Below are 27,547 nucleotides of genomic sequence, written 5' to 3'. Positions count from 1 at the left end.
ATAGGCTACTGCTTCTCTGAGATGACAGAACAACTTTTTAACCTAAAAGAAATAGCCAAACAAACAAACAACAAAAAGAAAAAAACCCACTTGATAAAGGCACATAAAAATAAATCCTGCTCATTGACAAAAAACATTTAGACATTTACACACCCCTGAGGAAAGCATCAGACATAAAACCATGCACACTACCCACAGTCTACACTTTTACATGTATGTTTAGAGCAGGGGGAATAATTTCAAGTATTTTCAAACTACTGACGCAGACGTTTTAAAAATATAACTCACAGAAGTAAAAACTATCAAATGCATTTTTTTCCTGACTTAAGAAGGGTAAAGTGCAAAGTATATCTTTTATACAAAAAACAAACCAACAAAAATCTTCTCCAATCTTTGCGATATTTATCTCACCATCCCTCTCATAAACTGTTTTTTCCCCAAAAGTTTCCTGATCAAATGGCAACGGCAAACGGACAAAAATGCTAATGAAAACTACAAAGCCTCCATTAGGACTATTCTTAAAGAGAAACCTGTTCTTTCAAGAACTGAGTGAATTTTCAGTGTGAAAGCAGAATGTATATGCCAGCCTGATGTTTGCTTATTTATTTCCAACAAACAATTGCTTTAGTTTATTAATTTGAAAAATTAATATTTACAGAGACATATACTAGTACTGCCTTCTGTCAAAAGTACTTCTAAGCACTAATGTACTAGTGAAGTGAACACATATTGTACCCTTTTAACTAGTCATGTGAAAATAAAATCTTGGCCAAATAACTTGTATACAGAAATATAGACTCAGAGCTCAGTCTTCTGTTGTTTTAGCTAGGTAACTGTTCTTGCTGTAAGTTGAGCATGGCTATATACCATTAATTATAATCCATTACTACTACTTAGAAAATTAATAAGCAGTTACTTGTTTAGAAGCTCATCTGATCAAATGCTTTAGGTTGTTTATTAGTCAGATCATTACGTTAAGTGCTGTTCAACAATGATGTCTCAGCAGAACTGAGTTTGTCTTTAAATGTCTGTCAGAATGACTTTGGCTGTTCTATGAACAAAGTGAAGCAATAGTAAATTCCCAATGGTGATCGACCATTCAGCTTCCTGTGAAAGAGGGTGGTAAACAGAGCAAAAGTTACACAGAATCTGTCCTAAGTCAGAGAGCAATAGGTTAAGTGTGAGTAAACAATAGAGCTATTTCAGATCCAGAAGCTAAAGCTGAGATCCGAACAACAGATCCTGGAGTGACAGCAGGGGATTAAAAAGATTCATTTCTTAAATATATTTGTTATGTATCTGCTCTCCTTCAATTCCGCTAATGAAAAACTGCTTTCCCTTATAATATGAAACTGCGACCATTTGTTCTTCAAGCAACAAGAATAAAATGAAATTTCAAACACCTAATTAATCTTGCTCCCACAAGTTAGAAATTAGGTATTGAGATAAATCAATCATGTTTATGAAAGGGTGAAGAAAGTGAGCTTTCCAAATCCTATTTCTAGCAAGCTTCAGAAAGGCAGAGGTCATGGCCAACATATACTGGCAAATAATACAGAGTTCTGAAATGGTATTAAAACCAAAAAAGACCCCAAAAAACTGTTAAAGCCTGAAAATGAAGTTTAACAATTCCTCTTGCACCAGCTTCCCCTCCCACCACCCAAATTCTGTGAATTGGAAACAAATGTCTTAACTGCTTTTTAAAACCTAAGGTTTTCTCATAAAGAAGGAAAAGCAACCACTTGAAGCAGATAAGCAGGAGGTCATCAAAAGAGGTTTTTTTAAGCTTTCTTACCCCTACTTATTCCCGTAGTGCACTTTGTAAGAGCAGTAGAAGTTGTGAAGTTTGTGTGCAATTAATGACTAGCTATTTCATGAGGATCTCTGGCACTATCCGAGTCTCTCTAACCCGAAGTGATTACTTCTCAAAGCAAGTAGAAACCATACACATAAAGACTGAAGGGAAAGCAAAACATATTTGTCTATAAATGACACAAAGATATAACCTGACAAGCTTAATTCCCTAACAAACATATCAGAAACTCAGTGGTTTTCTACCTTCCTGACTTAAGAATCTGGAGAGTGTTGGTGTTATTGGTAGCAAGTAGACCTGTGGAAAACAGACTTTGAACAGTCACATAGTCTGCTCAGAGCTAACAAGGTTTTCTGCAAGTTTTATTATGTTGTTCACCTGTCTGAAGGTGGATGAATTACTAGATTGCCACTCCATGCTATTGTCACTGGGACCCAGAGTTTTCAGACAGTTTGTAAAAATAAGACCAAAGACACAGGATGAGGAAAAGACACTGACAGTTTTCAGGCTTGTAAACTACTGCATGGACTCACTGAATTGCCTATAAATTGGCATTCTGACTGCTGATGGTTACCAGCTTATCTCCCAGACAGCAGATGTCGTAAGCTACTGTCATTAGCATAAATTTGAGTCAGAATATAATGAATAAATTATTTATTTTTTAGAATAAATGCTTTGAGAGATGGGAAATAAATTCTTTCCCTCCAAATGCTTTGGCTACTATAAAAATTGAGGAACCTCTTCTTTCTTGTGGTGTGTGAAATAAAAAGAGACCAAGAAAAGAGAAATGGAAAGAGAAATATGAGAGTAATTGAGTGCAGCTACAGTGAACAACTTACACACTTACAGAACACTTACAGTTATTTGATGACAAAAATGCAGTAAGACCGTGCTTGGACAAAAATGTGGTTCTCACGTTGTACACCAAGGAGAAATAATAAACGGCAGAGCAAGACGATGGAGCTGTCTTCCTGCTCCAAAAGTACTGTCAGTGCTGATGGGAGAAACTTCTAACACACAGTGCCCTATGCAGAATTCCATCTTGCTGCCCCTGGAGGAGGGAAGAGTCTTCCCAGTACCATTTTTCTGTATTAATAAGTAAGCAGCAGCAGCAATAAAGGGGCAGAGACGCTCTATGTTAGACCCTCTCTTACTTGGTGCATGAGCACAAGCCTCACCAGACAGTGAACATCAGAAGATTACACGCATGCCTCAACCATGGAGGACTGCAATGTAAGCAAGTCAAAACCCAAAGCTTCATGTTGCAATATACACTGACCCATTTCCAAAGAGAAATCAAGAATATCCAGGCAACAGCGTCCTACCGTGCAATGACCTTTCCAGGTAAACTTAATTAGACTATGCTCCCTTCAAACCTCAGCTGTTACACAAGGCTTGTTTTACAGCTTACAGATAAAAAAAAATCTCTGCTAATTTTGAAAAACACTATTTAACAAACAGCGTTGTTTCTTAAAAGGACTTCCAAACAAATGTATGGCCTGTTCATTCCACCTGTCCTAAAACTTCCTATTCATGACCACCCCACGATACATCGTGGCCAAAAAAAATAAAAAAAAGAAAGAAAAAAAGAAATGTTTAAAGAAAACAGTAAATCTGCTCGTGTTACATTCTCCTCTTAAAATAAACTCATCTCAGTTTTTCCCTAATAAGTTAGACGGCAGTGAAATAGTGCACTGCAAAGGAGAAGTAAAAATCCTTAAGTTTAACTGCTATTATTATCATCACTTACTAGTGGAAGGTATACAAAGTAACATTCTAAATACATAAAATGACACATAGACAAACTTAACATTAACATACAAATAGGGCTGTATTTGAATCACAGATTTTGCTGCCTACTAAGCACTCCAAGTCCAGCGTTCACTCCAGCAACCCACTACAGACTTTTTTCCTAACAGAACATTTCTCCACTTCCACAAGTATATTCTAAAAGAATTCCACAAGTATATTCTAAAAGAATATGCCAAAACGTAGTCGTCACTAAGTGTTAACAGCTCTTCCCACAAATAGTTTTGCGGTCCCCGTTCCACGTGTTTCAGCAACTCAGGAATCCAGCCCTGGTATTTCCCATATTTACTTAGACCATAAAGATTAGCATTCCAGTAACTGTCAGCAACAAATCAGCTCAACATAGAAGCAGGGGTCTGAACAGTCGTGTTAAGGAGGCTTAAAATTTTAACAGCTATGTTACAAATACTAATAAAAACATATACAACTCCTGTATAAAAAGAAGCATTTCACCAGGTTTTCTTTTGTGTCACTACAGCTATCAGAAGAACAAATATACTCTGCCTCTGCTGCACTCTAATGGCAACTAATGGAACAAAACTAGACTACAAATGCTTCTCATCTGTCATGTCAAGAAAAAACCTAACAATGTATTTAATTGTACATTAAATAGTTATAAAACATTTCTAAATCACAAACCACTCAGGAAAACAGCTTTTGGAAATGCCATTATAACAAAACAACTACAAAGCACATTGTGACATTTAGATTGTGGAATTTAACAAACAGGTAACTGTACAAGAAGTGTAAGTGGTGTTCACCTGTTAAATGATTCTGTACATATATATACTTAACAATAACAAAACAGCCCACTCCCCTGCACCCCCTCCCTGTATTGCTCCTTTTAAAGTCTGAATAAGCATATTCAATCTGCGTCCATTAACAGCTTCCTCCAATTCAAATTAAGTAGTTAAAATCCGAATGATTTCAATAGCAATTTTTCAGGTAGTCTCACTGAGATGACAAAAAGCTTTCAACATCTTCCTGCTAGAATCACTATACCTAACATTTTAATAGCAGTACATTTAACAGCAAAAATGTTTGCCTCAGTCCGGCTGAGGCATTTTAACTGTTTTAAAATTCCAATTCTGCAATATGACTTATGGTGTAACAAACCACCAAAGACAGCCAGTTTGTTGGGTTGATGGCAAAAAGTATGGGGAGGGGGCAAGGGGGAAGCAGAGGGGAGACAGGAAGAAGAAAGAACCAGCGGACTCTGAACTCTGAGAGAGCCAACAGCAGCAACTGCGATCCCAAGTGCTCTGCGAGGATGTGTAACGATTTTCTACAGATGATACAAAGAAACTTGATAATACTTCAGATTTAAGCGTGAGACTGTAGAACTACTAACAAAGCCCATGCTCAAGAATAGCATTTCTGCTATGACGGATGACCAGCAAGAGAAAGGAGACAGGACAGGCAGAAGGGAGAAGAAGAGGGAAAAGATGTCAAGACACAGAAGCTGCTGAAAACAGTACTGTGAGCAAACCACACAACTTGTTTATTGCTGTGCCTTACGCAGCAAAAGATACGTATCGTCTCCAATTTACTTAAATATTCAATATCTACTGTGTCACGTAGTTGGTAATACAAAACATTAATATTTACACACAGATGTTGTTCTGTTCTACCACACATCCTGTGAGGTGGTGAGTAGTAGCTGTCAGCCCATTACTGAGATGGACTAAATCTAAAAAAGGATGTAGAGCTGCTCTATCCCAATATCCCTCAACCACAAAGAATATCACACAAGCTAAAAAAAAACCCCAACAAACCAAACCAAATGAGTCAATAATGACAGAAAATACAAAGTGATATAAAGGTTTCCAATAATTACTGGAATTTACAAGGTCCAGTGGTATAACAGACGGATTAAGAAACATGAAACTGAGGAAAGCCTTTAGCTCTCCTCATCAAATACAAACTTCAACAACAGCCTTAAGTAGTTTATCACCATCTTCTGTAACTCAGCTCTGCTCAGTAACACGAGGCAAGAAATTGTGCTGGTGTACAACAGAACATACAAGAAATAGGCTAAAAATGTAGCAAAGGAAAAAGATGCAATTATGAAGGCTGCACTACACAGCGTTACAGGAATCAAGTCACCTGCTACAATCTTGCATTAAACCAACATCGAGCTCTAGATTTCACAATACGCTGGCATCTTCCCCCATCATAAGTAACCTACACATTAATACAAGCTTTTTCAAAGTTTCTTTTTCATTCTGTAAGTATTTTCACAGGAAACTAGATGCAAGATTTAGACTGCTCTCCCCCTCTAAATCAAGATAGGTAATCTGCAAAGCATCAAAAGAAGGCAGGGCAGACCACTGCACATTCCCCTCTCCACTGGCAGTCAGTGTGGCATGGACAGAAAGTGGGAGGCATCCACATAACACTTCTCTCTCCCTCTGCTCCATTCAAAAGCAACTGACTTCATCCACTCCAACCAGGAGGCTGCAACCCACTCACCCTCCTCCCACTGTCCCAGGACTCCACGATGACTTGCTGCACTGCACTCCAGCACAGGGACAGCTACACCTTTACTACCTTCCTCTCCCCACACCAAGAACCCTGCCACCTTTTTGTCCCAGTCCAATGTGTCACCACTACTAGCTCTCCCTTGCTGTCCCAGTCTCCTCCAATACAGGCAATGGGGTAGGGCAGTCTCCAAAATCTGTTAGGAAGTGATGGCATGACAAGAATTTCCCAAAAGAGAAGATGAAGAGTAGCCTTTATTTGTTGCTTTTAGCCAGCCACCTGGTTGTGTCTATAAGCCAAGCACAGCTCTCAGACTGTCAGATGAAGAGCCATAATCACAGAATCACAGAATCATTAAGGTTGGAAAAGACCTGTAAGATCATCAAGTCCAACCATCAACCCAACACCACCATGCCCACTACACCATGTCCCACAATGCCACGTCCACACGTTCCTTGAACACCTCCAGGGATGGTGACTCCACCACTTCCCTGGGCAGCCTGTTCCAATGCTTCACCACTCTCTCAGGAAAGAAATTTTTGCTAATATCCAGCCTGAACCTCCCCTGGCGCAACTTGAGACCATTTCCTCTTGTCCTGTCGCTAGTCACTTGGGAGAAGAGGCCAACACCCACCTCTCTGCAACCCCCTTCCAGGTAACTGTAGAGAGCGATAAGGTCTCCCCTCAGCCTCCTCTCCCCCAGGCTAAACAACCCCAGTTCCCTCAGCTGCTCCTCGTAAGACTTGTGCTCCAGACCCCTCACCAGCTTCGTCGCCCTTCTCTATGCTAAAAGACAACTGTGAACATGCTAAGTTGTTTCTGCTTGCAGGAACACTGCAAATATTTTGTACAGTGTTCCCAAAGCCTTACTATGTAGTACTTTATGCATTAATCCACCAGAAAAATTATAGCAGCTCTCATTCCAAAACAGACTATTCACCTTTCAGTTTCGCTCTACTGAGACCTGAAGAAACATTCTGAAGAACAAAGAGGAGCTGTGAGTCTTCCTTGCTAGGTAAGCGCTTGTATTGGTTTTACATGGCAAGGCTTTGGTAGCATGGGGGCTGCAGGGGTGGCTTCTGTGAGAAGACACCAGAAGCTGCCCCCATGTTGGACAGAGCCAGTTTCAGCCGGCTCCAAGACAGACATGCTGCTGCCCAAAGCTGAGCCCATCAGTGACGGTGGCAGTGCCTCTGCGATAACATATTTAAGAAACAGTAAAAAACACTGCACAGCAGCTGGAAGAGAGGAATGAAAAATTGTGAGAGAAACAACTTTGCAGACACCCAGGTCAGGGAAGAAGGAGGGGGAGGAGATGCTCCAGGTGCCAGAGCAGAAGTTCCCCTGCAGCCCGTGGTGCAGACCATGGTGAGGCAGACTGTCCCCCTGCAGCCCATGGAGGTCCACGGTGGAGCACATACCCACCTGCAGCCCGTGGAAGACCCCACACCAGAGCAGGTGGATGTGCCCTGAAGGAAGCTGCAGCCCGCGAAGAGCCCGCACTGGAGCTTCTGGCAGGAGCTGCGGCCTGTGGTGAGGACCCCATGCAGGAGCAGGTTTTCTGGCAGGACCTGTGACCCCATGGGGGACCAAAGCTGGAGTAGTCTGTTACTGAAAGACTGCACCCCATGGAAAGGACCCATGCTGGAGCAGTTTGTGAAGAACTGATTGTAATGGTATCACGCAAGATTCCCATTCTTGTGACCTGGGTAGCGGAGAAGGAGGTGCTGGTCTCTCTTCTCCCTGGTATCCAGTGACAGGACACATAAGAATGGTTCAAAGCTGTGCCAGGGGAGGTTCAGACTTGACATTAGGAAGCATTTCTTTACCAAGAGGGTGGTCAAACACTGGAACAGGCTTCCTAGAGAGGTGGTCGATGCCCCATGCCTGGCAGTGTTTAAGAGGCATTTGGACAATGCCCTTAGTAATACGCTTTAACTTTTGGTCAGCCCTGAAGTGGTCAGGCAGTTGGACCAGATGGTCATTGTAGGTCCCTTCCAACTGAAATATTCTATCCTATCCTATCCTAAGAACTGCAGCCTGTGGGAAGGACCAACGTTTCGAGCAGTTCAGAAAGGGCTGTCTCCCGTGAGAGGGACCCCACGCTGGAGCAGGGGGAGAGCATGAGGAGGAAACAGCGGCAGACAGAAAGCATTATGAACTGACCACGGTACCCATTTGCCATTCCCTGGCACTGCTTGTGGGGATGAGGTAGAAGAGTTGGAAGTGAAGTTGAGCCTGGGAAGAAAGGAGGGGTGGGGGAAAGGTGTTTGTAGATGTTTTTCTTATTTCTCATCATCCTACTCTGTTCAACTGGCAATAAATTAAATTAATTTCCTGAAATCGAGTCTGTTTTGCCCACGATGGTGGTTGGGGTGAGTGATCTCCTTGTCCTTATCTCAACCAATGAGCTTTTTGTCGTATTTTCTCCCACTGCCCTGTTTATGGAAGAGGACTCATAGAGTGGCTTGGTAGGCAACTGATAGCCAGCCAAGGTCAACGCACCACTGTGCTCCACATGTGTTTCCTGGGCAAAAAACTATTGCACTGTTATCTGCGCTCCATCTTCAGGAGTAAAGTATATGTACAGGTGCTTTTACCCACAATTTTTTCAGCTTGGTGGTTAGGACATTTTTCTGATAAACAGAAAACAGGGACTTGAAACCACTGAGACAGAAGGGAACAGAAACAATATTTGTCCTGTTCCATTCAGCTGTTCTAACCATTAGCCTACCATAATCCAATCTCACTTTCCCCATACACCACCAGTTTTCTTTAATGGTGGCCACTGGGTTTCTTTTACAGGAGAGGGCTCACTGCTCTGGATACCAAGCAGAAGGCAGGTACCTAATGTGCAAAATCTTACCAGTAAGACATCTACACTCTCAAGCAACAGGAATCCAGAAATACCCACCTTACTGGCATTTCCTACTGGAAACAACTCTTGTCAGTGTTACAGGGGCACTTACGTTTCTTGAAATGCTATATAGCTAGGCTAGCCAACTAGCTGCCTAAATCTCCCGGGGACCTGAATGGTTTTCCAAGAACTGTGACACCTAAATGTTTGTGCCTGAAGTAGGATTTCAATCTGACCCTCCATATTACAGTAGCTTAGCCCAGGGGACTAAAAACCTAAAGAGTTGTACCGTGCCGTATGAACCAGGATTCTGTTAAGAAGCCAGCTTTGCACTGTTGATGAATGAGATTTCTAGTCTTAAAGCACAACTGTTACAGTTTTCAAACAGTAATTACGTGGCTGATTTCCCCAGGTTTGCTTTCTTTCCCAGTAATTAGACAGTTAGTTAAGCAAAGTATTTTCAATCATTTAGAATGACCAAACTTAAATATAATAACTTTTCAATGCAAGTATCTTAATCTTTCCCTTACCAAATTCTTTGCTCGCAGAACTTACTTTTCCCCAATATCTCACCAGCAGAAATGTGACTTTTCAGCACATGTAATGACATCTGCTAAAACTCTGAGTTTCCGTCCCGAACACTGCACTATCACAGAGCATCTTTCATCTCTTTAGCAGTCACAGTGCATAAACTGAAAAATGAACCATTACCATCCTTCAACAGAAGTGTCAGAACAGCCTTAGAAGCCTAGAAAAACCTGTCTGGTACATATCACTGTCTTCTCTTCAAGATAGAAAGGCAGTATTTTTTTAAACTAGCAAACACTACTACAATCTGACATCTGGCATGCATTACAAGTGTCTCCTGCACAGCCACAGAACAGATAACCTTCACATTCATTAACCTCCAAGCTCCTTTCTAAATCAAACCTTGTCAAACACATCACATGAAGACTTTTCTATTTGTGGAAAGCTGAATGTTTCAAGAAAGGCTGGCTTCCCAACTTTTAGAGATCCGACTCAAAGATGCCAACAGCTTCTCCATATTCTTACAAAGATTGTGTTACTTCAGCTTTGTAGAGATGACAAAGTTTTTGCAAAGATGATAAAGTTTTCGCAAAAAATTCTGTACCAAAGTTCATTAGGCTTAGCCTCTGGAGGCCTGATCTGTTCTAACCACAACTGCCGGAAGGATGAAACTCTCTTCCACAGAAAGAATCAGACAACCAAGACAAGCCAACCAGTATAAAAATCCATATTTCTCACATATTGAACCATAAAAAAGGTATATTGAACCATAAAAGAGGTATATTACATCAGTCAAATCCTTACGCCAAAAATAGTTCTAAATAGCAAGAATAGTTTTGTTATTGGTTGAATCAAAACTTGTTGAAAGTGATAGGTTTAACTGTCTCTCATCATTTACAATCATGCAGGTTTTCACCAAAACAAAGGAAGATTGTATGGGAGTTTTGATACCCCAGGCAAAAAAAAAAAAAAAAGTTTGGCTTGCTACTAGAATAGAAAAATGATGCAGAAGGGATGCAGAAAAGATGGAAACAGAGCAGCTTAAATTGATGAAGGGAAACAACACATAGAAAGAACGATGCAACATAATGCAGAAATACTGTAACAAACAACTACAAAGAGTAGCTTTTCAGCTTAGGGCACAAGATACAAGTGGTTTGGATGAGAAACGAAACCGCTTATTTAACTGTGGTTGTGATACTGACCTCCCCCAGTCTTCCTGCTTGCGTGAGGACAGTGGCTAACTACAAAATCAACTACTACAGGGCAACAATAAAAGTGCCAAAACCCCAGTGTATTCAAAGTTTACCAATGCTCAGTAAAGTCCCAGTGTATTCAAAGCTTACCAATAGTCAGTAAAGTCCCCAGGTTCAGGAAAACACCACTAGAACATTACACAGGACACTATCTACACATCTCTCCCACCTCAGCTCCCGACAGGTTATTTTCTGGTTACTACGTGTGACTGATTCTCAGCTCTGCGATCGCTGCTGCTTCTCTTTCCCAGCTTGGTTACAATGTATACAGCAATCTCCCTTGCCCCATGTAATATTACAGCGAGTTTATCATCAGTTTCTGGGATGTTAACAGAGTGTCCCAAATCCAGTGGTTTAAGGGATGTCATATCACGACCCCCCCCCCCCCGCCCCCCCGTTTAGGAACACTGCCTTTCACCCCATGTACTTCAGTACTTTGTACTAAAAGGCTTCACCTGCCTTTCTGACAGCACAGCACGCTGCAAACTCCCATCACCGCGATTTCAGTAAAACTGTTTCCGAGAACAGAAAAAACCACAAAATGAGGCAAAAAGCTAGATGTGCTTATCGGCCATGCCCACCGTCTTTCAGTGATGACTGCCGCTTACTGAACAGCACGTTCTAGGTCTGCGCGAAAGACAAAGAGGACTAGAAGGGCTTTGCCCGTCCAGTCGTTAGGGACGGGGACGGGATCCGGCCGAACGACTCCCACCGCAGGAGTGCGCTGCCCGCTGGGATGACTCCGCTTCGCATGGGACCTCCCGCTCGCTGCAGAGACGGCCAGAGCCGCCGCAGGCTCCGCGGCTGCCGCCCTTCCGCCGCGGCCGATCCGCCGCGCCCATCCCCGCCGCGCCGCCGACGCCGCCCGGGGAAGCCCCGGCGACAGCCTGCGGCGCCGCTGGCCCCGGACGTCGCCCCTCCGCCAGCTACCAGGGGAGCGGCCGCACCAGCGCGGGAACGGGCGCCGGCTTCTCCTGCGGGACGGGGCGGGAGCGCCGGGAGCGCGGGACGGCGGCAACTGCCGCCGGTCCCCAGGCCGCAGCCCGAAAGGGCGACCCGCCCCGACGCGATCCGCTGCCCCCCGTCTAAAAGGGGGGCGCTGCCGACGGGGTGGATCCAGCCGGCATCCTCCGCATCCCCCGGGCCGGCAGGGGGATGGCGGAGGGGAAGGAGGGGGCCCCGAGCGGCACCGAGGAGAAACCACCTCACCTGCGCGTGGCGCCGCCGCGCGTGGCGCCGCCTGCGCCCCCGCGTCCCATTGAGGAGGCGCCGCCGCCGCCTGCCACTGCGCGGGCAGCCCCGCCCCCCCCCCGCGGCGGCCCGCCCCCCCCCCGCCACTTCCGGGGGCGCCACATAAGTCTCGGGGCGCAAGGGCCGTCATTGTGGTTAGCCGGTCAGGAAAAGGGCAAGTTAGTGGGCTGCGGCCCCTGGGACAGGTCGCGCTGATACCTCTGCTGAAGCAGGTGCGTGCCCAGGGGCTCCGCGGCTCCCGACCTGCCAACGACCTCACCGCGGATCCGAGAGGAGGGGGTGGGGATCGACGGTGGGGTGGGGGGGAAGGAAAAAGATCTCGTAGACGTCGCTTCGCGCATGCGTGAGGCTTGCCGCGCTGACCTGCCTGCCGGGTACGGCCTACTCGGGACTACGGCTCCCAGCGTGCCCTGCGGGAGCAGGGGCGTTGCGGTCGCCCGCTCCAGTCCGGCGCGTTGCATGCTGGGGGCCGTAGTCTTGGCGGCGGGCGGGCATGGGGCTTGGGCGCGGTCTTGATGTTGTGGCGTCGCCGCACCGGAGGATGCTGAGGGCGGGCAGGGCTCTCTCCCTGGAGGAAACGCTTCTGGGAGGTACGGCTGGCGTTACCAAGGGCGATAAGCCCTCGGCTTAGCCTACCTACCCTCTCGGCTCTACTGGCCCTGTCCTGGCCCTCTTCCTGTCCTGTAGGGGCCATGCCTGCTCGCCTCTCTTGTCATTGTATGGCAGTCACAGTAACTTATAAGGCGGTATTTGTGAGGTGGTGGTGAGGGGTTAGGGCAGTGCTTTAATTTACTTGCCTGCGCTTCTGAGGCGATACTACTGTCATCTGCAGCGCAGCTTCCATCCTGACGGAGGCCTGCATGTGGTCTAATGGTGCCAATGGCCTGTTAGGTGCTGTCAAGCTTGAAGGTGGAGATACCTAAGAAATGAGGGTGTTCTGAAATGGCAGGGGTTTCTGTCAAAAATGGCTCAGGCCTGCAAAAGCCGGGGAGAGATGTAGGTGACTGTGTCTGTCTTATTTACAGGTTCCTGGAAGCACTTTGGTTAGAAAAGATGTATTCAAGGCTCCATGTGGAATTCCTGTTTCTGGTAGGAGTTGCAGATTGAGGCAGGGAAAGTACTTGAAAGCTGGACTGAAAAAACAGCTTTGAAGTTAGGATAGTGATTGTGTGTGGGGAAAAAATGGGCATTAAAAAGCAAAATAGTTAAGTGTTACCAGGTATGACTGTTTTGACTAAGACAGTAAAGCAGAAAGAGCCCTGGTTATATGGAAGTTTCATTCTTGTTTCTGAAATACTTTCATTGACTGTAAAGCAGTATATTCTTTTCCAGCTTCAAAGGTATTAAGAATCGATTACTGATTGTAAAAGTGTTTGATCTTTACAGACCACCAGATACATTGTGAGTATTGCTAGAGATAATTAATATACTATCTGAAGTAATATGGTTTATTCTAAATAACAAAACCAGAAGACTGTATAATTTGTTATTTTCAGTTTGGTTTTTTTTATGATTAGGCCAAACAAAGTAAATTAGGTATTGGGGAAGAAGACTACTAGGGACATAGGAAACTAAATATCCAGGAAGGAAGCTTATTTAATGTTGTCCTCTTAAGCAGTAATCCAGCAGACTATTGAAGCACTTAACAGTTTGCTGGGTCAGGATCCTACTAAATATATTAAATATATATGGCTACTACATAATGCATTCTTTCTTCATTGGTTTATGTACACTATTCCAAACTTTTATAGTAGAAACTGCCATTGCAGGAATGAGGATAGAATTTCTGTTTAGCTGAAGTATAAGCTGTGGTCCTGCTCAGGTGTATCTTGCTGCTGCGCAACTTTGTTTTGTTAGAATCAATAACCATGTACTACATGGAGAATATTCACTGTTTCAGGCAAGAGTTTCACAAGCAAAAGTTACTAGAAGAATAAAGATTCTTCTGGAGCACCTTTTCTTGCCATATATGAGAGAGTTGGTGTCAAGCCAAAATGGTTCATCATACCAGTGGTTAGGTGATAAATCATACCTGGCTAGTTTTGACTTCCAGCTATGCTTGGGTAACTGCAGGACTGACCTTCAGGAGAGCCCTGAACGAAGCTTGAATTCATGCCCTTGGCAGATAGGATATTTTAATTGCTCTTCACCAGTAGTGTTTTACTGTCAGAAATGCTTCTTAATTGATTTCTTTAAAACAACAGAAACAGATTTTATCATGGTAGCCTCACCTTCCTTTTTGCTGTTAGTTATCTAACTTATCAACTCAGTGGGTTGCTTTGGCTTGTGCTATCAGATGTAAATTTACAAGAAACTGTTGTGCCAGCAAAGATCATTAGCAACAGTAGTCTGTTCTGGCTCTGCTCCTTTCCTGTTCTGACACACCCTCTTTCCTCATAGACAGGCTTGTAGTGGTAAAGAGCTTATGTGTGCTAGTGTTCTCAGGTATGAGAATTTTACTTTAAAACACTAATGTTTGTATGACAAGAGACTTAGCTGTTTTTGAAAGCCAGGTCTAGGTTGTGCAAAACGAAGTGTTCAGTGGGGCAAAGGTCTTGTCACTGTTTGAATGTGAAGTTCCCGTGACACAGCAATGTTTAGCCCAGCTGTACATGTAGAATATTATATTGCTATTCTGTAAATAACATACAGCATTTTATTTACTGGGAGAAACGGAATAAACAAAAGTAGGCATAATCACTCTTTAGAGCTCTTTACCTCCTTCCCACCCCCAGTATAGTAAAGGTAGGTGAGAATCTAAACTGAAAAATTAACATCCTGACTTACACATTTGGCTTTCAACTAGCATCAACATGTAATGAGAACATGGATTCCAGAGTGACAGGATACTGTCACTTACCCATAATTGCTTGCCACTTAGCAGATATGGCAGACAAACTGATTACTCTTTTTAGCAGGCTATGTGTTGTCACATTGTCTAGTCTTGGGACACTGGCAGGATAAGGAAGAAATTTGCTTAATGCTGTGGACAACTAGCATTCATTAAGAAATTACGACATGGCAGGCCCCAAGCCTGATTCTGCTTTTGAAGACATCAACTGGAGTAGGATCAAACTGCCATTCCATCTACATCTTCATTGCTGCTGGAGCACATTTGGAAAAAAAAATAATTTAAATCACATAGAGCCTGCATGAATGTTTCTGCTTGTCATTAATTGGTAATGATTTTGATGCTGCTATTGCTAGACTCAAGCTTTTCCTGTAACAATGACGCATTTTACAAATGACATTTTAGTTTATTAATGTGATCAGGGAAGTCAGCCCATGTCAGGGAATGAATTGTTACCTTGCATGCGGAGTCTGGTTTGAGACTTCAGAATCTAATTGTCAGATGAATTAAGGAACAAAATAGAAACTGACAGAAATTTCATCTGGGGAGTTGTTTTTCCTATTTGTCTATGTTTTTTTTTTTTCCAATTAGGGTGGCTCTTTGGACACATCTAATCTCCAGCACACCTGCATTTGAGAGCTATCCGAATGTTTAAGAATGAGAAGAGCAATTGCTTTCTCTCTGGTGTTATTCCTGCCCCCATCCAATGAATATAGTGGAAGTCCCCATTGTTTGAAAATTTAAAGGTTGACAAAAACAGCTTTGCATAGAACAAAAGTAATGTGTCAAGCAGTGTTCCTTATTGCTTAAGTTGATAGCATGGGGATATTGAGAGCAGTGCAGTGGAATGTGTAACATCTCCTCAGATGCTACATTATTAGGATACCTCTGAACTACAAAGAAACCAGTAAAAACTGAAGATGTGCTCCTCTGACAGTTGCTTCATCTAACAAATACTGTGCATTTTGTTCAGATTAGCAATGGTCCGTAGTGGAAAAAATGGTGGGCTCCACCTGAAGCAGATTGCATACTACAAGCGAACAGGAGAGTATCATCCCACAACATTATCAAGTGAAAGAAGTGGAATCAGGAGAGCAGCCAAAAAATTTGTTTTCAAAGGTAAAAGTATTCTCTCGAACTACTCTTGAAAATAGATTCTTTTAGGTGAAGGTTTGCTGATACAAAAAAAATGAAAGTGGGATCTTGCTCTGCAGCATACTGTGATTTTGATATACATTCCCTGTGAAACACTCTGCTTAACCCTTGTTAATATATAACCAGATGTTTACAGAAACTCAGTCTGCTTTAGTCCTTTCAAGGAGGGATTTATATATCTCTCTAAAAGCCAAACCTTCTTCTAGATACTGGGGAAATAGGTAGCCATTGCAATCCGTAATTCAAAGGACTACAGAAAGGGAAATCCAAATCTAGAGATGTAGATAAGGAATGCTCAGTCTGGTCTGGAGGATGCTGTGTGTGGCTGGGCAGAAGTACAGGATGGCTTTGCCATCTGCCACCTTAGAGCCTCCTGGCCCTTCACAGCTTTATTGCATCCCTCTGAGGAGGTATATGAGCCTTTGTAGTCTGCTGTGCTCTCTCAGTTCCATTAAACCTGCCAAGTCTATGTAGAGAGAAGGCAGGGAGGAGTTAAAGCTGTGAATCGCAGCTGCGGAAGTCAGGTTGCTGGCAGGCAGACAATAAGTCTTCTAACATTGTACCTCCCCTTCCCACCCCCAGCATTTGGTTGTGTTTCAGTCAGACTTCCTGTAGGAACATTGTTTGCATTCTGACTTGCCCTTGTAATGCCTTATGTCCAGATTAATAAACTTAGGTGAACAATAGGCTCTCTGGAGGAAACAATTAAAGTATTTGTAAACAAAAAGCTGCATTTACACAGAACTGAATTGAAGTTGATTTAATACATTCTGTACTGAATCATGTCCAGTAGTTTAGTAAACTAAACAAAAGACAAAGCACTTGCATATAATTTGCTGGTACTTTTCTTCTTTCAGAAAATAAATTGTTCTATGTTGGAAAAGACAGAAAACAAATGCGCCTGGTAATTGTTTCAGATGAAGAGAAGAAAAAGGTGCTTGAGAAATGCCACGAAAATGCTGCTGGCACTCATCATGGCATATCAAGGACACTGACTTTAGTGGAATCTAATTACTACTGGACGTCTGTAACAAATGACGTCAAGCAGTGGGTATGGTCTCATAGCTACAGGATTTTTTAATGCAGTCTTTGTTACAAACATATTGGAATCATATTACTCTGATACAGCAAGCATCCATAGTGCTTCATGATGAGGAAACGTAAGCTTACAAATAAACTTTAACTGGTCTTTGTGGTGGGTTGACCCTGGCTTGTTGCCAGGTACACACCAAAGCTGCTCTATCACTCCCTGTCCTCAGCTGGACATGGGGGAGAAAATAGAACAAAAGGCTCATGGGTCAAGATAAGGACAGGGAGATCACTCACTGTTACTGTCACGGGCAAAACAGACTTGACTTGGGGAAATTAGTTTAATTTATTACCAATCAAAATCACAGTAGAATAATGAGAAATAAAACCAAATCTTAACGAAACACCTTCCCCCCACCCTTCCCTTCTTCTCGGGCTCAACTTCACTCCCAGTTCTCTCTACCTCCTCCCCCTGAGTGGCACGGGGGGATGGGGAATGGGCGTTGCAGTCTGCTCATCACATGTTGTTTCTGCTGCTCCTTCCTTCTCACACTTTTCCCCTGCTCCAGCGTAGGGTCCCTCCCATGGGAGACAGTTCTCCATGAACTTCTCCAAAGTGGGCCCTTCCCATGGGCTGCAGTTCTTCACGAACTGCTCCAGCGTGAGTCCTTTCCACGGGGTGCAGTCCTTCAGGAACAGACTGCTCCAGCCTAGGTCCCCCCCAGGGTCACAGGTCCTTCCAGAAAACCTGTCCAGTGTGGTCTCCTGTCCACAGGTCCTGTGAGGAGCCTCCTCAAGCGTGGCCTTCCCATGGGGTCACAGCCTCCTTCAGGTATCCACCTGCTCTAGTGTGGGGTCCTCCATGGGCTGCAGGTGGATATCTGCTCCACCATGAACTCCATGGACTGCAGCAGGACAGCCTGCCTCACCATGGTCTTCACCACGGGCTGCAAGGGAATCTCTGCTCCAGTGCCTGGAGGACCTCCTCCCCCTCCTTCTTCACTGACGTTGGAGTCTGCAAAGTTGTTTTTCTCAGGTGTTCTCCCTCCTCTCTTCTCCGGCTGCCATTGCGCAGTTGTTTTTTCCCTTTCTTAAATATGTTATCACAGAGGTGCTACCACTGTTGCTGAGTGGCTTGGCCTTGGCCAGCAGTGGGTCTGTCTTGGAGCTGGCTGGCATTGGCTCTGTCAGACATAGGGGAAGCTTCTAGCAGCTTCTCACAGAAGTCACCCCTGTAGCCCCCCCCGGCTACCAAAACCTTTCCATGCAAACCCAATACACTCTGCTTGCCAAAGCATAGTTTTTCTTTTTTTCTTTTACTACTGACCATGTGACTTGCATATTGCTGTATGTTATGCAGTGGTGCGGAGCCATGCTGCCTTTAAGTATGCAGGGCACATCTGGTCTTTGAGAGGGTTTTCTTTTGCAAGGACTCTTGTATATCTTTGTTAGGATGCAGTGTGTCATCCCAAGGATATCTGGCCAGAGTGGCTGCTGGCAAATAAGAATATGAAAATGGTGCCTCTGCCTTACAATTAGGTGTGTTCAGGAAATAGTTAAACCAATCACTGCTTGGGAAAGTTTCTTCTCCTCCTTCACCCAAAGATACGTGGACATGATCCCCAGACAGAATGTGATGCTTGAGGAAACTGTGGGTAAATGTCCTGTATGGCCAAATTACTGTTCCTTATCAGGCTGCGGCATCACCTGAATACTTGAATTCATGCCCAACTGTAACATGAACTGAAAATGAGTTTTTGCTTTCAATTCGGACTTGGACAAAGAGGCTCTGTCCTGTAGATAAAGCTGATCTATGTTATGCATGGAAGATTATGTACACTGCCAGTGTTTTTCAGCCACAGTATACACAATAGAACCAAAAGGGGAATCATTGGGACTTTCTTTCAATCCCAGCTGCTTCATACTTCCTTTAGTATTTACAGATGGTAATGGGTATTAAAATTTATACTATGGACTTGAAAGACCATAGTGCTTTCAGGATGAGGAGAGTTCAGCTGTGAATTCCTGTACATGTCCTTCTCCTGGCCTTCACTGTTGTTTGGTTTTGTTTTGTTTTTATGCTGGGGCTGAAAAATCTAAGGGTAAAAAATGATAAGAACAATCATGAAATGAATTTGTTTTGCATGGCCTGGTCTGACCTAACTTAGAGAGGAATAGTTGAGATTTGTGATCTTGCTGATTGTCTTAAACCTTTACCATTGCTTTTTATTGATAGCATCTTCTCTGGTGTTTGTGCTAGGTGTATGCTTGCCGGCACTGCCAAGTGGCAAAGAATGCAACCACCACAGCACCCAAAACACACCCTATCAAAGCAGAAGACCCGTGGACAGCAGTCACTATAGACCTAATGGGACCTTTTAATGTTACCAACAGAAGCCACAAGTATGTTGTGATTATGACAGATTTGTTTACAAGATGGGCTGTTATCTTGCCGCTGCATGACACTTCAGCAGCTGAAATTGCTAAGGCAATTGTAAATGTGTTTTTCTTATATGGGCCCCCTCAAAAAATGCCTATTGATCAAGGGAAGGAGCTTGTTTATCAGGTAAGTCTTTATGTGGCTGGTTTCTTTTTTTTCAAGAAAAAAATAGATTTTTCCCCTGTATTAAATTTGAATTTTAGACCATTCTTGAAAAAGACTGTAAATCTTTTAATTAAAAAAAAAAGAAAAAAGTTAGCAGATACAATTGTGAATAATTGGTTTGCCATTTTCTGTAACGTTACACAATGTCTCCCAGGGTTTTATTCTTTGGAAAAGAACAAAGCAAAATGATTTCCTGTCAGTCATAGTGCAGGTTTTGTCACTCAGTTGAACTGGCACAAGCTTTCGCACTCCAACATGCTGCATTTCGTTCATCCATATTGTCCAGTATAGCAGATAGGCCAGTGTCAAAAATACCCTTACCTATAGTGATTATGAAGAACTTTTCACACTTTGATCCTCTCAGAGATAATGAAATCATGAGACTGTGATATGGAGGAAATGACAAATTGAGTTAGTGGCAGAAATGTGTTTAGAAACCATCAGTTACTGTCTCCTAAGCCATACTGATTCCTTTTAGCTCTCACTCTCAACCCTGGACTGTTTGGTGTGAATCTGTATGTAAGACTTTTGCTCAGTCACCGTCATATCAACAAAAGGGATGAAAAACTACTGAGTTAATTTACTTGAACTGTGATACAGAAGAGAGAGACCTTCAGTAATTGTGTTCTTTTTTCTTTTGAAGATAAACGAAGAACTCTTTGCACTGTTTGGAATGAAACAAATTGTGTTGTCTTATCCTCAGTCAGATGATGTAAATGAAAGAACATGCAAGACAATCAAAGCTTTCCTTAACAAATACTGTACTGACAATCCAAATGATTGGGATGAACATTTGTCTGCTATTGCCTATGCTTTCAATTTGACAAATTTGGTACGTGAAGGTTCTTCCTCTTTTGACTGAAGTCCCCCAAAATACCCACAAAGCTGTATGGTAATTTGCTTGCTTTTTGCTCCCCATTTAAATAGGAGCCAGATCAAAACACCCCATATTTCCAAATGTTTAATCGTAACCCACATGTTGTTGAACCAATGAATGTATGTGTGGAAGGAGAACACAGTATGTTTGCCAAAATATTTGAAGCAACTAAAAAAGCCAGTCAAGCACTGGAAAAAGAGAGAACCTCAGATTCCCAGGTAAATGTCATATATTCAAATTTTACTAGTAAGAAGACTGAAGATAAAAAAGATGGAAAGGCTTGAAGTGTAAAGTATAACTAACCTTTTAAAGCAATGTGGAGTTTTGTGTGGTTTTTTAGTTTTTTTGGTTTTTTCATTTCATTTTCATTTCATTTCAGCCCTCATGCAGAGGGCTGCATATCTACAGAAGCTGCAAATAATTGCGTATGAACTATTGGTTTATGAAGATAAAATAAATTTCTTCAGAACTCTCCAGTTCATAATTCACATTATGAATTACACGCATCCAAAACTGCTTAATGTTATGCTTCTGCATTATTAACCAACGTTATGAAAATACATGATTACTTTTGGAAAAAGAAAATGTAATTCATTATATATTTTCTGCAGGTAGAAAAAAACACTTCAGATGAACAAAAAATCAGAAGCAAAATCACTGTCAAAAAGAAGTCAAAGCAATTAAATACGCTTCAACTTAAAGTTGGTCATGAAGTCCTCAGGCAAAGAAAAAACTGGTGGAAAGATGGTCGTTTCCAGTCGGAATGGGTTGGTCCTTGTATCATAGATTATATCACAGATAATGGCTGTGCAATATTGAGAGATGCCACAGGATCCAGGTTAAAAAGACCCATCAAGATGTCTCACCTCAAGCCATACATAAGAGGGTCCAGTGAAAAAGGTATATATATGTGTGTGTATTTTACATATCTATATAATTTGTGGGGTTTTTTAACTTTTCTGTCATGTCTTCGTCTTAGGTTATTAGAGTGGACAAGTATCATTCACTCAACAGTGTGCATTAAACTAACACTGGGTAATAATGTAATAATTGGAGGTTTCAGTAAGGAGAACAGTGAGTGTGAGTGGCTTCAGACCTATGCAGAGCATGGAAGAGAGCTAATGAATCACGTTTAAAGTATGTTTAAAAATAGCTTCCATTAAAGTTGCTTGTAATCTGTGGTTTGGTCCTGTTCATGCTGCCTGGTGAAAACATCCTAAAAGTATAATTAGACTGAACTGTATTCAAGAGCATTTTCTGATAGTGTTTCTGTTTGATGTAGACAGCATTCACATTTATTTTGCTTGTGCAGTGGAAACCTGATTTTTTTTTTTTTTTTTTTTTTTTGCTTAGTCTGACTAGTGCAAATGGTACATGTTTAGACTTCATTTTAACAACAAAAGTGTCCTGTAAAGCCTTAAAATAGAAATACTACATCAGAGAACTGATTTTTGGAGAGTTTATTTCAAATTGTGCTACTGAAGAAGTAAACGTGTTTCTCTTACCAGAGCAAATAAAATTGTCATGTTCTGCAATAGGACTGCTAGAAATTCCCAAGGACTTTGGCCACCCTTGCTCTTCCACATTCAGTATGTCCTTAGCAATGCTGCTGTCTTCAAACAGTGGCAGCTGTTTCTTTTCTGTTGATGCTGTCTTTGAGTCACCACAGGCCTTTTGAGGAAAATGAATACTCCATCTTTAGAAGTCTTCTGTCGCAGAACAAGCTGCTTTTTCGTTCAAGATTCTTGAAAAGTAGACCAATTCCCACCCTACTGGCATGGGTGATTAGGATTTGGTTCTTCAAAATGCATAAACTGCATTCAGACAGTAATTTCTTCTATCACCTCTTAAAACTGAGGGATTGTAAAGCTGAAACTAATTCAGGAATTTCATGTGAGAAGCTGATATTTATGCCAGTTGTCAGTTACAGATTTCATAATCAACATACCGATTTCATGTCACATCTCCAGGACACTACTTTTACTGTTGGACAGTTGCTCCGTGGCTTCCAGTTCTTCATAAGGAGGTAGTCACATGCATGTCAAGCATGCAGATAATCTCCAGCTATTACAATGACTTTGGTAGAATGTGTCACAGTGTAAAAAGTTAAATGTCATTGTCTTTGTAGGATCAGAGCCTAATACGTTTACCACTAACTACTGCAGAAGCAGTAGGCAAATGTAGAGTTTCTTCCCTTTCCTAGGAAGTGACTAAAGATTAGTTGTTTAACACAGGCAAAAATTTCACAGAATCACAGAATCATTAAGGTTGGAAAAGACCTGTAAGATCATCAAGTCCAACCATTAACCCAACACCACCACGCTTACTAAACCATGTCCCCAAGTGCCATGTCTACATGTTCCTTGAACACCTCCAGTGATGGTGACTCCACCACCTCCCTGGGCAGCTTATTCCAGTGTTTCACCACTCTGTCAGTAAAGAAATTTTTCTTAATATCCAGCTTAAACCTCCCCTGGCACAACTTGAGGCCATTTTCTCTTGTCCTGTCTTTAGTCACTTGGGAGAAGAGGCCAAAACCTACCTCTCTGCAACCCCCTTTCATTGTAGAGAGCGATGAGGTCTCCCCTCAGCCTCCTCTTCTCCGGACTGAACAACCCCAGTTCCTTCAGCTGCTCCTCATCAGACTTGTGCTCCAGACCCCTCACCAGCTTTGTCGCCCTTCTCTGGACACGCTCCAGCACCTCAATGACCTCCTTGTCGTGAGGGGCCCAAAACTGAGCACATATTTGAGGTGTGGCCTCACCAGTGCTAAGTACATGGGCACGATCACTTCCTTTCCATTTCAGTCGATTATGGATACTTATAAATCTTAAAATTATGGACTGATATTCATACATGTTTACATTGTATAGAGGTAAATCAGGCTTTGCCAAAGTAATTGCCAGCCTTTATCAAACAGCCTAACAGTAATCAAGAAAGAGTATTATTCTAGTTGGATAAGAGCAGTGAAACCGGGCAGCGAGTGACATAGTGAATGACATCTTTTTTTCATCCATAAAGGAACACGTGTATCTTTGTAACAAAGGACTTCTCTTTATTAGCAGGGGTGGACTTTTTTATCTGTAACTTATTTATTACTCCTACTGCTGTGGTGTAAGTGTGTTGGCTGCCCCTTTGCATAACCTTGGATGGGAACAAAGCATTTGCAGTGTTCTCTGTGAAATAAATGTGGAAAAAGTGCATCTTAGGTGAGGATATTTGTGGCCTTGCCTACCAACTTTGTAAGTGTTCTCAAATGTTTTGCTTACCCTGCTCCAAAAATCTGAAGTATATCTTGTGTGTATCACACTTTAGATGTGAGTTTGGGACTTTTAAAGAGGAAAGGCAAAGCCTGAAAATGAAATGCTCATTTTTTATGTGAGGAAAAATCTTTTGCAGGTAAGAATGGGCAATCAGAAGCAAGGTATTTTTTCATAACCTTTTGTGTAACACTTGGTCTAAAGATAAATCCTAAGTCAGTGCATTGATAGAGCCCTTGGTACAGGCATGACAGATTTGTAGTCTGGCTGTACGTGGGTTGTGTGCTACCTGGTTGTCTTTACAGCCAGGCAGAGGTTCCAGGACACCTTGTGCACACATCATTTACGTGTCTGAAGCAACATTTTGTTTTTCTTGTTTGAGTGTAGTTTGGTTTAAATACTAAACTCAAGAGAATGCCTCTGGGTCCAGTGCTCAGATGATTCAGGAGTGCAAACAGGCAGATTTAGGACACATCTGTTAAGAAACATGGCCAGAAAAGTGCAGTTTCACTTCCACAGTAGCTCCCACAAAGGCCCCTCTTTGGATCTACATCTCACAAAGGAATTTGTAGCCCCTGTATATATTTATCTGTTGAACATCTCGTCTTATCTAACAGAACACTTAATTTCACACTAGGGTTCTTGTGAGCAAGAAGATAGGCCCTAACCTTATCTTCTAAAACAAAAGTATCAACTCCATGTTGACAGTTACACTTCTAATTTGTCTGGTCAGACTGTTTTCATTTTATTTGAACTCATTTGGAAAAGTCAAACACTGTAACCATATATTGGCTAGAAGAAGAGCTCAATAGTACTATACAGTAGCAGTCGCCATTGTTGTCTTTAAATTCTATAAAACTGTTTTTTTTCTTTTTTTATTTCTTAAGTCTGTTGTATTGCAGTAAGATTTCCCAGCAAGAGCTTGGAGTAGCCACGTTTTTCTGTGTGTGTGCCCAAAATGGAAGAATCTGCGTGTACATTCATTTAAGGTATTAGTTCAGTAGGTGACTATGGCAGATAACAAGCTAGTTGTTGTCCTAGCAAAGAAAAACCCTTAACGTGGAGCACTGCAAGCATTATTTTGAGGATGTAATGAGATGCAGCCAAACATTTGATGCTCAGTGAAATTAGGAAATTCACATCAGACTGTCACTCAAACATTCTTGTCCTCTTATGGAAATTTTTTTGAAAAGTAAGTTAGCACCTCACTAACATTTTAAATATGGCTTTCAGTAAACTAGAAGGATGTGATTTAATGACTACTTTTCTTTTACAGACAACCATTACTTTTTACAAGGTGCAGTAGTTGTTGACCATGACTATATTGGCTTATCTGAAAGATCTTATAATCCAAGCCAAGACTCTGTTGCTGAAGGGGAAATAAATGCCTACACAAGAGATGTCATGTCTGCTGTGCAAATGCCACCTGCAGCCTGCAAAGACAAAGAATCAACAAATGGTAAACATCAGTCTGACCTGGCAGAAAATCATTGCATTGAAGCAAGCAATGCAAAGCTGGAACAATGGCCTTCACTGTGTTGGACACTTCAGACCAAGATAGAGGATACTTAAGCACAGTCTCATGTTATGTTTCGTTGCCAAACAGTTTGGAACTTCTGTGGTAGACTGAAAAAAATATAATAGCTCTGAATTTCCTAGCCAAATCTACTTTACTACTTTATGAATACAACAGTACTGCAGGTGTCCACCAGTTAATTTGCATGGGCATTAAGAAGGAATTGCTCTGTTACTGAAAACATAGGCACAATACAGTAAAAGCACATGTTCTACTACTGTATGACTTTAAGAAGATTGTAGGTGTCCAGTGGTTAATTTGTGTGGGTGTCGAGAAGCACTTACTCAGTGACCAAAAGTACAGGCACAACCTAGTAAAAGCACATGTTCTTGCCATGCATTTGAATTTCAGATTTTGTTGGTAGAATGGCAGTGTGGCTATACCTTACTGTTACCCTCTCAGGACACAATGCATCATTTCATGTAATGACCTTTTCGTTAATCCTTAGATGACTCATTCCTAATGTGCAGAGATACTGTGGGATGAATAGAATCTAAGCAGCTTGATGTAAATTTTGGCTCCGCTGTAGAGAATCCTTTTCCTGTTATAAAACAGTTTCCTATTCTTTTTGAGAAGCTGCAGACTCTGATTTTTACAGCTTTTAATTTCTCTAAGGTCTCACAAAACAGTAAAGCTGCAAAAATCAAGTACATGTAATGTTCTGCATATGAAACAATGAGGCCGTCAGCTGCTCTCCACTCACTGAAAGTCTGCTAGGGTGAGCAATTTTTATTTCTCAGGTGTGTCAAAATCTTAAGAGCATTCAGCATTCATTTGTGCTGTCTTCACAAACAGCTGGTGTCACTTATGGTTACATCTTCCCAGAGCCAGTACAGGTTTAGAGATTTCCACTAGCAGTGGTTTAGGAACGGTGAAGCACTGGTGTTACTTACCCTCTGAATTCCTTGAGTAAGTTGTTACTGGTCTGGACTTCCTGCTGAGAAGACTGTATTTCACAGTCAGCTGAACATGAATTATTTCATGTGGAAAACTGATGAGTGCAATTCAGTTCTTTTTATAGGGGACTGACAAAAAAAGGAAGAAAACTAGCAGAAAACTGGATTTAGAAATTCAGCAACTTCTATCTGATGCTGTGGAAGATTTGCTTATCTGGCTTTCTGAACGTGTGCATTCCCTCTAATCTCTGCTGCTGAATGTTGTGTGACTTACAACACAGGTGGAGGAAAGTACTATTTATTAAGAGCTTTCAGTTAATCTTAGGTAACAGGACTTGGTGCTCAAGGCTTATTAGGTGCCTAATTCATACAAAAATTCATATTTAATGTACAGTATGTCTTTGATATCACGGGCCAGCTGTGTAAGGAAAGAACTTAGTGCTATGACAGGATCCTATCTTCAAATGAAAAATTATTTAATATTCAAAGTATTTTCTGTCTTCTGAAAATCCAGTCTACTATGTACTTTTTCTCCACCAAGACTGTTTCAGAAAGAGGGTACTGGGAGGCTTGGTGAAATACATTTGCCTAGTTTAAAAAAAAGATGCTAGGAAATCCTGTCAAACTAGTTACAGCAGAAAAAAATTGACATGTAAATATGACCACCAGTAATTGTGAACAGTGGCCTTACTTTGCTTTAATTCCCCCCCACCCCCGGTAATGAGCACTGTGGTCATACGGTATTTTTTCCCTGGAATAGTAGTTTAAAGACAATAATCTGCTTGGGTGCTGTGTGCCGTGGCCGCTGGAGGTTCATGGAATGATAGTCATGTGGTAGCCCAAACTGCTCCTATGTTAATCCTTAACAGAGGCCAAGGCTCTTTAAGCCAACCTCTCCTCCTTATGTGCCTTTATTTCTTCCACTATGATTATTGACTAAAATGACATCTTCTGCTAGGATGGATTTGTATATTGTTAGATACATTGTCTGTGTGCGTGCATGCAATATATATATAGCACGTGCAAAAAAAAAAAATGGTGTCAGGAATAAAATCTGAGAATAAGGGAGCTCTGTGCAAGATTCCTTTCTGATTTCTTAGGTGCAAAAGAAAACCAGTCCCTCTTTTTATATACTTCAACTGATGATCAGTTCCTTATTTGTGCACAGTACAGCAGAGCTGTTTTCTGGGGAAGCTCTGGGGCAATGCAAGTGCTGTGTACATGTTAAAGCTACATTGAAGAGAAAGAAACTGCTACAGTGACAGTGGAATAGGAAAACCAGGAAACATTTAACACACTGTGT

The 27,547-nt window shown here is 42.1% G+C and overlaps 1 protein-coding gene across 1 annotated transcript; it reads left to right on the top strand.

Moving 5' to 3' along the window:
- The first annotated feature begins 12,193 nt into the window (after positions 1-12,193).
- GIN1 (gypsy retrotransposon integrase 1) lies at positions 12,194-25,344 on the top strand. Its single transcript, XM_059833847.1, has 8 exons — positions 12,194-12,207; positions 15,820-15,965; positions 16,859-17,052; positions 19,291-19,596; positions 20,279-20,467; positions 20,563-20,730; positions 21,124-21,412; positions 25,049-25,344. Exons 2-8 carry the CDS (start codon positions 15,827-15,829, stop codon positions 25,342-25,344), a joined length of 1,581 nt encoding a protein of 526 aa, XP_059689830.1. The 5' UTR covers positions 12,194-12,207; positions 15,820-15,826.
- The last annotated feature ends 2,203 nt before the right edge of the window (positions 25,345-27,547 follow it).

The sequence above is a fragment of the Gavia stellata genome, chromosome Z (assembly GCF_030936135.1).
Source record: "Gavia stellata isolate bGavSte3 chromosome Z, bGavSte3.hap2, whole genome shotgun sequence".
Classification (NCBI taxonomy): Eukaryota; Metazoa; Chordata; class Aves; order Gaviiformes; family Gaviidae; genus Gavia; species Gavia stellata.
Note: the sequence above shows the minus strand (reverse complement) of the source record. Positions and strands in the feature narration are given on the sequence as shown.

Coding starts and splice junctions, on each gene's coding strand:
- GIN1 (XM_059833847.1), top strand. CDS start 15,827: ATGGTCCGTAGTGGAAAAAATGGTGGGCTCCACCTGAAGCAGATTGCA. Junction 20,468..20,562: donor CTTTCAATTTGACAAATTTG/GTACGTGAAGGT, acceptor CCATTTAAATAG/GAGCCAGATCAAAACACCCC. Junction 21,413..25,048: donor AAGAGGGTCCAGTGAAAAAG/GTATATATATGT, acceptor TTTCTTTTACAG/ACAACCATTACTTTTTACAA.